Below are 12600 nucleotides of genomic sequence, written 5' to 3' on the forward strand. Positions count from 1 at the left end.
GATTAGAATATCCCACTCCATAAATCTATAAATAAACTATAGCACAACAAAATTCGGTATATTAAGATAATTCCACACGAAAGATTCTAAATGAGAGAATTTAAAGCTTCGTGCTAGCCGTTGCCACCAACATTGATGACCCTAATGCCACCAATGTTGATGTCCACCGACACACCAAAACTGACCTCCACCATCGCCAACAACATTGACGTCAATCTTGACCAACAATACTGACACACGCCACCGTTAGCAATACCGACGCCCACCATTACACTACCTCTGATGCCTATCATCAAATTCAACACCATCAACACCCATTATCGACACCACCACCAATATCTATCATCTCTATAGGGTTATTGGTCCCCTCCACTATGAGAACTATAGAATCCTAAAGGCTGTACATATAAAATAATCACATGTCAGCAGTAGTAGAATGCAGAGGCCTTAACAATAATATAGTGGATCCAACAAAAATCAACAAAAAAATCTCAAGAAAAACTAGCTATATGGAGCATTGATGTTCTCATCCGGATTCTTCTACAATAAACAGCATGGAACAAGTTTTTTATTACAAGTGCATGCATCATAAGACACTTAATAAAAACAAACTAGGCAAAATATGCACATAATTTATCTACCCAAAGACAAATGAAGAAACTACAGCTTCGTTTGGGGCAGCTTTCTTACTGCTTCTTAAAGCAGCTTTTCAGTACTAGAAAGCTGCTTTAAGAAGCAATAAAAAAACTGTCTCAAATGAAATCTAAGACATACGAAACAACAACAAAGGTCGGGGGAATAAAAAACAAAAAAACAAGAAAAAATATGGATGGGCCTTACAATGTACACTCATAGCCGGAACATTGGAATCACGGTGGGCGGGCAGTCGATTCTCCTCCCAGCAAGCGAATAGTATGCGAGGATCTGAGCAGGATGCTCTTGACGGCCATTGTTCTCAGTAAGCTCCTGTCTCGGAGGAATGAACTCAATGTTCCAGTAAGGCCTATCCATGACCATTAAGTCACGTCCATCTGGAGATGCATTGTAACCCTGAACCCATATGTATCTCAAGCAAGGCAACTGCAGCACAGCCATGGCCAAAGCACGCTCGCTGAAGCAGCAGCCTCGCAGTTCTAGCTTCTGGAGCTTCCTGCAACCTCGTGCGAACCTTAGAATTCCTTCATCAGATTCGCCGACATGGCCCAAAAGCATCCATCGGATGTTGCCGCTGTATTCGCCGAGGTATCCGAGACCGATATCGGTCAGACCGCCGGGTCTAAGATAAAGGGCAAATCTCCGTAGCTTGGTGCAACCTCTTAGTAATGCTCGAACTCCATTGTCGAGAGGTAACTCTGTTATGATTTCCTCCCTTTCGAGTAAAACTAATCTAAAATCACAGAGGTTTTTACAGTAGGTGCCCATAGATTCCAATGCAGAATTCATGATGTCGGAAACATAAACAGCCAGATATTCCAGCTCTGGGCATCCACGGGCTATAGCGGATAGGCCTCTATGGGAAACCATACCCTGTTCATCTTCCAGGCCTTGCTCATCCTCACCTCTTTCTATCCTTAGCCTTCGCAGTCTCCGGCAAGTCTGAGCAACAACTTCTAGCCCCCTGTCACCGATCACATCCCTCACCTATTGTTTAGATAAGAGGAAAAAAAGAAAGAGTAGAAGTGATTAAATTGTGTATAAGACTTAGTTTGGATGGCTTTCTTCCTGTTTCTTAAAGTGCCTTTCTAGTTAAAAAGTAAAAATTTTATACTAAAAAGCTGCTTTAAGAAGCAATAAGAAAGTAGTCCCAAACGAAGCCTATGTCGATGAGACAAAAGATGCTGCAGTTAAAGCTACCTCAAGAACTTCTATGTTTGGGCAGCGCTGAATAAGCTGGCAATGATCCTCGGTGCTTAAAAAGGTATATTGCAAGTCCAACTTCTTCAGTGCAGAAGCAACAGGAAATATTATGTGCATCTCGTTTGACCCCATGAAGCTGAGACCTAAACGACAAAGTCTTGGGGGAAAAGAAACGCTATTGTACCTGTTATCCTCTCCAGCTTGGCCGTCAAATGAACCGCCACCAAACTCTTCTATAGATGCAGCCATTCGGAAGAACCCAACTAGGTCAGAGACATCACATTCACTAATTTTTAGTGAAATAATGGACCTACAGTTCCTAGCAATCAACTCGAGGTCTTGCCATGAAGACTTCAGTTCTGTCATATAAAAATTAAGGATCTCAAGAACAGAATCATTTACTGCAAGTTGATGTAGCCAACTGCCATCTTTCTCAGAGACAGAGCTCTCTTCCAGAAATAAAGTTCTGAGGCTTCTGTAAGAGTAAATTTTGAATTATGTTAATTTCAACTATCTCCATTAACAATATTTCGGCTAGGAAATGTGATATTCAAGGGCGTATCTTGCCCTCAACAGATGTTTAGATAAAGAAAAATGAAAACAGAACATACGCATAGTAAATAGAAGCAAATGACAAGGGCGCTTTCTGCAAATAATATAAGACAGAAAGGTTCATTTCAATCGAACAATGAAACAATTACTCATCTAACTGTTTGGAGGAAAAGTTTGATCAAAACTGTATTAGTTTTTGACCAAAATGAGTCACACCATCCGTTTGCAGCAGCATTATCAGGTTTTCTAAGGACTTGGTTGCTGAAATATAATGACACAAACATTTGCCACAGTTGCTTCTATGCATACACGTATCAAACATAATTTCTGTTCTTTAATTATCGTAATATTTTCAGATAGTTTCAATTTTCAGCCAAAAGAACAAATAAGTACAGCCGTTTTCATGCATCATTTTTTTTACTGGTAACAATTTACGGCAGAGGCAAATATGCATAAGCTTCTGTGTAAAATCAATTTATCAATCATCCTAATAAGAGCATGAAATCATAGATTACAAGTAATTACTAAGGGCATTTTACAATGATTTCATAAATTGGAATCGCAGTAGCATAAATATTTTAAACTTTTCGTGCAATGTATTGTAATAAATCACTCTTTGCAGTTTAAATCCATGCATTATGATCACCTTCCCGGTATTATCACTTTCCAGCAAAAATAAACAGTAGCATAACTAATTTTAAACTTTTGGAACAAAAAATTGTGATAGATCATTCTTTGCAGTTTAAAAACAGGTGCCAAATCCATGCATTACCAATTTACCATCACCTTCCAACTAAAAATTATTGTTATTATCAATTTCCAGCAAAACTAATAACTGTAGGAATAAAGAATTTGTAACAAGTTCTCCACGTACTGGAATTTGCACCTTTCAACTTCTCTACAAAATGGGCATGGAAAATTTGATTTTTTTGTCACCAAAACACTTATTTAATAATCAAAACTCAACAACTGGATTTGATGAGATTCATGATAAATCAATTCCCAAACAAGAATTACATCAGATTAAAAAACAAAATAAACTGTTCAAAAAAGAAATACGTCAAGTAAATGAAGCTGTTCAGTATATGCTCAACATTGCTATGCAATCACAAGCTCTATGCTACACTTTGCCTTGTATCAATCAGGCTTTTTCTCATGCTATGAGATTTTCACAGCAGACACCACAAAATACATCATACCACCACAAGAACTAGAAGACCACTTTGTGAAAAATAAAATATCAGCCAACGAAACTAATTATCCTGATCGGTAAGCATTATGGAACTTAAGCTGAATGCCCGTAAACTGAACTGTTCTTTTACCATTTCAAAGTTTTGCCATGCTAACATTTGCTGCAACCATCCGAATGTGCAGTACTGCTATAGGGCATTGCAAGCAAACCAATCGCAGTTATATATTCCCTTTTTTTTGGATTTTACAAACAACAATCTAATCATACCTATCGATAACAATGTTCATGGCATTGAGTCATAAACTACATTCATGGATCCAAATGAACACATGCCCGTATATAATAAAAAGAACGTTAAATGAATATGAGGTACAGAAAAGAAAAGAAAGCAGATAAGGTAAAGGGGAAGCCTTGAGAAAGGAGGGACTTTTTAGATTTAATTGTCTGCGAGTCTTTTCATATACAAAGATGCATCCACATATATGCAAATACACATGCATATGTGTAAGACTATACAGCCAAGCATAAGAATATCTGTAATCATACTGAATTTGTCAAATCGGAAAGAATTAATTCTTCAAAATTGTCTTTATTACGATAAAATATACTCACAACTAAGAATACTCTCCTCTTTATTTTCATTATTTCATTTCTATTTTATCTCTTGCATTTGCCAAGATATATAGGTACCTATAAGCTCTCGTGTCCCCTCCCACCCCAACCCCGCTCCTGCTCTGCTGCTCGCTAGATATCCAATCTGCACTATTGCCTGCATGTCTAATGTTGTAGCTAGTATGCCTGCATGCGCCTTTATGCCAAGCTCGCTCTGTGTGCGCATCTACTGGCAACATTGTCTGTGCTTGCTCACACGTCTTCACTCTAGCTAATTTGCAACCTTGTATAAGTTTTGCATCCATATCTAACAATATTTGTGGTATTTGTTGATGGCTTTCTCGACATCTCCTAAAACCCTCCATCACTACTGATATCATTATCAAACTCGCTTTTCGTTTACTTCTTGAATCTCACGAGAAATTCTATCAGAAGGGCACGCTAGCTCTTGAATCAACGGAACTGCCAAAAACAACAAATGACAAGCCCCTAACCATGTGGTTCTCAGATGGATGTCAAATAATCATGAGCCTATAATTGCTTCTTTGACATCATGTTTGCAAGAGACCATGCCAAAGAAATGTGTAACTTTCTTAGTTCCACCTAATTTCAGGACATTAACATCTCTAGTGTATACACTCAACTCCAGTATCTTTTCTTTACAGTAAGGTGTCAAATTTGTTCAAAGTTATCATAGAAGCTTGAAAAAAAAAGGAGAATTTCTTTAATATTGCCCTTTGCTACTAATACCACAACATAGCAAAAATAAAATGAAAATTTCCTTTCTGCCAAGTTTCTCAATAGTTTCCATTCATCTCTGTTATGTTAAAGCTCAATTGATAACTTACTTTATACATCTAGTGATGCAAGACTTAAATGCCTAAGCGATATTAGAAAAGAATCTTGCACAATTTAATTTAGAGAGCTTTATTAACTAAAATATTTATAGTTATTAAACGATGAAATAAAACAAGAAAGAGATGAGACTAGCTTAGACCAAGTGACACGACAAGAAGTTAAGATCACAAAATAATCAATTACTCAAGTGTTGCATACATGGAAGGTTTTCAACGATAAATTCCTACGTTAACAATGAGACTACTCACTATGAAAAGATCCCTCAATTAACTATCTAAATCACTAGGCATTAGCAAAGGAAAATTAACACTATATTTATGAATCAAATAAGACCACAATTGAAAAGCAACTAGGAAGATATAAGAGTTGGAGGAAGAGTTTACCCAAAGAAAAAAAGATACAAAGCTCCAGTGTGGTCGTTTGAATGTTTGAGAAAGAGTGGACAACAACACGAACCTCCTAGCTTCCTTTGGACAGCACTTTGGTAATTTCTGGATGGTGGACAGCAAGCTAACTTGGGATGGATTCTTTGGACAGCAAACTGAAACCTCCGGACAGCACACGATGATCTCCCGGCTGCCTGGACAACAGGGAGAAGTGCAGAACTTTTCTGGATAGCCACCAAACAACGTCCAGGAAATCTGGACAGAAATTTGGAAACCTAGAATTAGAGTTTAGGAGTTGTTCTGGGAGAGAGAAAGGGAGGAGGAGGTGGAGAAGGGCCGGCGGTAAATGGGGAGGGGAAAGAAAATTTCCAAAATCTGAAAATAGTTTAAGATTTTTGTTTGGAGGGATTTAGGGTTATGTAATTTGAATTTCAAACAAGAGGAAAGAAATGAAGGTAATCCTTAATGAGAGATTTGATTGAGGTCTTTAGAGGGAGGGGAGTTAATGTGGAGAGAGAAAGGGGGGAGCACAAGGAGGGGGCGGCGGCATGCTTGGAGGGAGAAGGGTTTAGGAAAGAGATTTAATGCTAGCCTTAACAAGAATATCTCATTGGGAATAATTGTTTAAATCCCATCCAATTTGAAATCTGATTGGACTTGACTTAAGTAACTTTCCTAAAATAGATTTTCTATTTTAGGAAATATTTCAAATTAAAAAATTGATTGGGATTTGTAATCAAAGCTTTCCAAAAGAGGATGGGTCAATAATGGAAAGTAATGATGGAAGGTTTGAATTTGGAGGCAATGGAAGGGGAAAGGGGGGTGGCGGCTAGGGTTAGGGTTAGGTTGGGGTTGGTGGTTTGGAGGTGAGAGAGGGTGGCCGGTTGGGTTGTAGTGGAGGTGGGGTTTGGCCAGAAGAGAAGGTGGGGTTATGGGTGGCCGTCGGCTAGGAGAGGGGCGTGTGGGGGTTCGACCGAGAGAAGGAGGGGCTTTGGCCGACAGTAGGGAGGGGAAGGGAGGGAGGAAGGGGAGCGATGATGACCACGAACCCGGACACTTCCTATGGTTGGTGAGTATTGTGATGCCCTCACCTAGGGACTTCAATCTCCTCCAAAAACTCTCACGCTCTCTTCAAACACATGGATGCAAAAAATTTCATAATAATCATTCATTACCCTCCAAGAAGGAGGTGGCCTTTAAATAGCTTCATTACAATGAAAGAAAATAAAAGACCAACTTGCCCCTAGGGCTTATACATGACTAGACCCTTAAGTGAGGGCATAAACGGAAAAGTACAATAAACTCATGAAACATAATAAAATAATAAATCTAATTTAATGATAATCAAAGTAGATCGGTGCGATCGTGGCCTTAGATCGTCGGCCTGGCCTGTAGTAAACTCTCCAAGGCCTCATGTCCTCATCATCCAGCCATCTTTGCAGCCCACTGACACATTCTCCAAACCATTGTCAGTGTTATAGATGAAACCCCAGTCCTCATCCAAAAGCTCACTCCTTAAAGATTTAGTTCAAGCAAAAACAACAAGTTTTCAAGATCAAAGTCTCATTGTCTGTTCAAGCTCACTCATTGGAAACTTATTAGTTCTAGCTGGAATCCAAGTTGATTAAATTGAAATTCCTACACTTTTAGGCCAAATCTTGAAAGATTTACAGAAGTTTGAATCTTTTGAATTATAAATATAACCCTTGAGTCATATAATATAACATGAATTATTGAATACAATTTTTGATTGGTCTAAAAAATATGTGTTGTTGGATTTGGATACTTATAACATTTTGCGAGTCAAGATAACTTTATGGGAGATACTTCTTCATGTTTCGACATGAGCCCTAAATCTTCAAAATGGTGACTTCAATCTTAGTTCTTTCCCTATAGGCAACCATATCCATAACAACTGGGCAACAATCTATATTGCTAGTAATCATATCTTTCATTAAAAAGTAAAATAGTGTGAGGCAGATTGTCACTTCATCCAAGGTATTATCCTATAAAAGAATATCATTATTACTAATATCTCTAGCAAAGAACATTTAGTTAATATTTTTATCAAGATTCTGAGACCACTCCATTTTCCTAATCTTTCCAACAAGCTAGAACTTCTAGATATATATGCTAGCTTAAAAGAAGTATTATCATAGAATATTTTTACATATTGGTAAATTAGTCTTAAATATTTTCATTTACTATTATAATATATCCTCATAAACGAGGATATTCACCTATTTTTTTCTTATTGTTTTGTTCCTTTATATATATATATATAGCACATGAATTCAATTTAAAAGATCAATAAGAATTAATAATTTAACACTGATCAATAATATAACTTTGTATGAAAAATAACAAACGATTCAAAAGCTAATTTATATACTTAATATATCCATAAGGAAATTTTCTAATAAAATTTTCCAATGACAAAAGAGATACAACGACATAGGATCAGGAGCAGGCAGAAGAAGGCAAGTTTCTACCTCCACAGAAAACATTATATCTAAGATAACTTCCAAATAGTATGCTGGCTGAGACATTATACTTGAAAACATAGTCTGTTTTTAAGATCGTCATAAGCTAACTAAAAAAATGATGCTTTATAAAAGTACAAAGATTATAAATACTCATGTGGTTTAAGTACCAAACAATGGAAAAAATCTTATGTTTTTACAGCCAGTTTGCTTATCCCACAATCACTTATCTCACTATATTGTACCAAGAGATTGTACCATAAATTAGATAAATTAAATAAAGAAGGTATTAAACAATGAATGCAACAAAAAACAACAACAACAACATCATCAAACCTTTATCCCACTACATGGGGTCGGCTACATGAATCAATTTTCTTTATTATGTCTTATTAAGAATCAAATTCTCATATAAATCTAAAAGGAAAAAAAGGTCATTTTTAATACTTTCTAGCCAAGTATTTTTAGGTTTACCTCTACCTTTTTTAATATAGGCCAAATCTAATACATCTACTCTCCTAACTAGGTCATCGAAAGGCTGACGTTTTATGTGAACAAATCATTTAAGGCGACTCTCTCTAATCTTATCCACCACTGGAGCTACTCCAACCTCATCACTCGATTCGCATTGTCTCTAAGAGTGAAGCCACTCCTCCACCCAAGCATCCTCATCTCTGCAACTTAATTTTATGCTTCTCTTTTAATGATCAACATTTTACATCATAAAATATTGCAGGTCTCACCACCATCTTATAGAATGTTCCCTTAGGTTTGAGTGGTAATTTTCTGTCTCACAACAGGCACGATGCATTCCACTTCAACCATTCAACTTGAATTTTACTAATAATATCTCCATCTATTTCACTATCACTTTAAACAATAGACCCGGGATATCTAAAACGTGTAATTTTTTAATGACTTGATCGCCCAAAGTCACAATCCCTCAACTAGGTCTATTACTACTAAAATTACATTCCCTGAATTTGGTAGAGGATGATAAAAAACCTTTGAGAAAGAGTAAACATATACTTCAAAGTCAATTTTGTCAAGGAAAGTATAAGAAATATATTCTAAGGTGAGAACTGGATTAGATAGCTTGAGGGAAGTGTTCAATCATGCCCAAAAATAACATTATACAACTTCAAGAATTACAAAAAAGTAGACGCGAATGTTGAGAAAATAAAGAAGAATGCCTTGTTTATGACGGTTTCTCTTCCTTCTTTGTTGCCAAGTGGATCCAATCAAGTGAATCAATATTCTATGCCACAGTCAAATGCATCTTTATTTTGAGAATGCTTGAGCCAATTAAAAAAATTAAAAAGAAAAGAGAGTTACTACAAATTGCACGAAAAAAACTTCAAGTATGTTCTATTTAGCCACTCTTACATTTCATTAGTAAGAAAATCGTATCACTCTACTTTTTTAAAATAAAACAATAGCATTCACACTAAGATGTACCCTTTAGACTTATGATCTTTGGATGACATAACTAAATCAAAAAGAAAAAGTCAAAGTTGAAAAAATATTTGGCCAATTAAAGAAATTTAAAAAGAAAAAAGAGTCAATATTATTTGAAATGGTTGGATTGATACACAAATAAATTCCCTTAGTAATTTTATGTGATTTATAGAATTTGAGCTTATATCTATTAAGGTCATCAATTGTGAAGGAGCATATATAATAAAATTTATATTGCAAATCATAGCAAAATAGTGATTATGGAGGTTGGTTAAGATAAAGTTGTTCAAGTAATAACTGACAATGTAACAGTGTGCAAAGTGGCAAGAAAACTAATTGAGACACCATTATATTTTCTAATTCTTTGTATTATTCACACATTCAATCCTCCATTAAAAAATAATTAAGCTCCAAAGAATATAAATGTTAATAAGATCGCATATGATGTCATTAAACTCCAAATATGAGAGTGGTTTGGTTCTATCAATTTTGGTTCACATATGAATTTTGCACCATGTACCAATGTACATATAGAAGTGAAAGAAGAGATTACTGCTTATAGAATTAAGCAACTATGTCAAAGCATTAGGGATATGTATGCTGGAGCTGTTACTTGTGTTCAAACACAAAGTGGTTTGACCAAGTACTTTCCAATTTCAGTTGAATTAAATCAAGGATAAGACTTAAGCCCATATTAGCAAGATGATGTTCCCTGGTGTATGCTTTTGGCTGGTGATATTGTTCTTGTTGATAAGACTAAACAAGGAGTTTAAGGTAAACTTGAATTATGGAGGTCAACCTTAGAGTCTAAATGTTTTCATTTGAGTAGATCTAAAACCGAATACATAGAGTATAATTTTACTAGTAATTGATATAGTGGGGGGTTTGTGACTTTGAGCGATCTAGTCATTAATAAGAATACACGTTTTAGATATCTTGGGTCTATTGTTCAGAGTGATGGTGAAATAGATGGGAATATTATTAGTAGAATTCAAGTTGGATGGTTGAAGTGGAGGAATGCATCGATCTTGTTGTGTGATAGAAAAATATCACTCAAACTTAAGGAAAATTCTATAAGATGATGGTTAGACCTGCAATGCTTTATGGTGCACAATGTTGGCCATTAAAAGAGAAGCATAATATTAAGTTAAGTGTTGCAGAGATGAGGATGCTCAGGTGAATGAGTGGTTTTACTCTTAGAGAGAGGATACAAAATAAGAATATACGTGAAAAAGTTGGAGTAGCTCAAAATAGTATATATATTAGATTTGACCTATGTTAAGGAATGTAGAGGTAGACCTAAAAAGACTTAGCTAGAAAATATTAGAAATGACCATTCTTTATTAGATCTAAATGAGAATTTGACTCTTAACAGAACACAATGGAGAACGTAACATTCAACTAGGATTTTGTTAATGCCACAAAGACATCATATAGATTAGGAAGGTGGCTAAACATTTTATTGACAAAAGAACATCATCAAAATTCCTCAAAATAAGGCCCACCAAATGTCCAAACCTCTAAATCATAAAACCCAAACTCTTTCTACCGACCTCTACCAGTTTGAAGGTCAGCCTTGACAAAAATAATAACCAGACAAAGATGGCAAAAAAACGGCGATTATTCAAATATGTCCAGGGACTTAAAACCACCAATAATTAGAAGACCAAAATAATCGCAGAGTCCTAAGAAAAAACCTGAAATAGGACATTGATTTCCCAGAAGTAAGAAAATGAAACAATCAGCTAATTTAAACTACCTGCAGGAGCTGGCAATCATAGAAAGACCATCAGTCGAGAACCCAGAACACTTATCCAACTTCAAAGACAGTAGCATACGCCCGCGAGCACGAACTAGAACATCTATATCCCCATCTCTCACAATCATTCTACGAAGATGGAGCGCTTTCAGGCACGAAAAATCGACCGAGGCGATTTCATTGATCCAAGGCCCCGCATATCCTCCCCAATCCTCGGGTATGAGATTAAAGAACATGGCCGCCCGTGGCTTCCCCTTGAGCTTGAGCGACTCCAGGCTGGGGAACCTCTCCCGAAGCCGCTGCGGAGTCGTCGAGTAGCAGATGGCGATCGTCACATGCTTCCGCGTAAAACAATCACTTCGATACCAATTCTTGCACACCAGCGATATGGCTCCCCGATCGCAAGGCTCCTCGATGTATCCCATCACGCACTTAAGCGCCAAATCCGATATACCGAAGCTTAAAGCTCTGTTGAGGTGGTTCCGACTCTCCATCTCTAATCCACTTCGATAGCGTTTCTCAGAAGCAGAGAATTCTAGCAGATCCGCAGAAAAAAGCTTAGTCCCTCCTTCGTGAACCCGAATATCAAAACAGAGCCAGAAAGTTGATCCGATCGCCAAATCCAACTAGCGTAAGGTGATCGTAAGATCCAACTATTTCGCATGCTTGAAGTCTCACTCAGATCCGGACGTCGCAAGGCGACGGCGCTTCAGTGGCGCCGTCAACCGGCCGGAAAACTCAGCAGAGATCATCAGATTGAAGCCGGCCACGGAGCTCAACGGCGGTAAAGCCACGCGCGTAATGGAACGAACACTAACCCTAGATCGTCTTGGCAAACCTTTTCCACTATCTTAAGTCTGGTTTTATTGATTTCCTGTAATTTATATTTCTCGCTCAATTATTTCCCCGAACACCCACTCTACACACACTACGTGGCGTTTTATAGTCCTACGGTGAGACGCGGTGGACTGAGAAAACGGTGGGAAAAAATAAATATTTCCACCATTAAGGCATCGAGGTTCGAGAGTATGAATATATATATTAGTTGGTTATCTGTTGCAGATTCTAAAAATTACAGCTTTTTGCTGCTGAAGGATGCTCCTTTTCCGTTATGCGAACCAGAAAAGTTGACTATAAAATCGCACTCGTATAATCGTCTGAAGTGAACGTCACTGCTTCCGCTTATCTGCAAGCAGAAACTACCTTTGAGGTAATACTATTGTCCACGTCGGTAAGTATGTGTTTGTGGTCGCTTTCGCCGGTGGATTACTCGGCGCCTGGGTCAGATGAGTTGCGGATCCGGTGTTCTGGCGGAAAAAGGATAGTTGGATCACGATAAGCCATTTATTGACTTGTACGTTTACAATTTTCTATAGGCCGGGTGGTGTTTGATGAGGAAAATTTTGGGCGTACTTTCTGCTGTAAATTTAATTGTATTAATTT

At 37.2% G+C, this 12600-nt stretch overlaps 1 protein-coding gene across 1 annotated transcript; it reads right to left on the minus strand.

The window, feature by feature from the left end:
• Positions 1-489: 489 nt before the first annotated feature.
• On the minus strand, positions 490-12062 carry LOC110108433 (coronatine-insensitive protein homolog 1a-like). The gene is made up of 3 exons (XM_020839063.2): positions 11158-12062; positions 1855-2332; positions 490-1641 (listed from the first exon to the last, which is right to left on the minus strand). Exons 1-3 carry the CDS (start codon positions 11649-11651, stop codon positions 850-852), a joined length of 1764 nt encoding a protein of 587 aa, XP_020694722.1. The 5' UTR covers positions 11652-12062; the 3' UTR covers positions 490-849.
• Positions 12063-12600: the final 538 nt, after the last annotated feature.

Source organism: Dendrobium catenatum, unplaced genomic scaffold, assembly GCF_001605985.2.
Source record: "Dendrobium catenatum unplaced genomic scaffold, ASM160598v2 fragScaff_scaffold_1221, whole genome shotgun sequence".
In the NCBI taxonomy this organism is placed as follows: domain Eukaryota; kingdom Viridiplantae; phylum Streptophyta; class Magnoliopsida; order Asparagales; family Orchidaceae; genus Dendrobium; species Dendrobium catenatum.

What these genes read in the sequence shown, in the direction of transcription:
- LOC110108433 (XM_020839063.2), bottom strand. Translation starts at nt 11,651, where the DNA reads ATGGAGAGTCGGAACCACCTCAACAGAGCTTTAAGCTTCGGTATATCG. An exon ending in ATGATTGCCAGCTCCTGCAG is followed by an intron (nt 2,333 to 11,157) that starts GTAGTTTAAATT and finishes TTACTCTTACAG; the next exon opens with AAGCCTCAGAACTTTATTTC. An exon ending in CAAACATAGAAGTTCTTGAG is followed by an intron (nt 1,642 to 1,854) that starts GTAGCTTTAACT and finishes TCTAAACAATAG; the next exon opens with GTGAGGGATGTGATCGGTGA.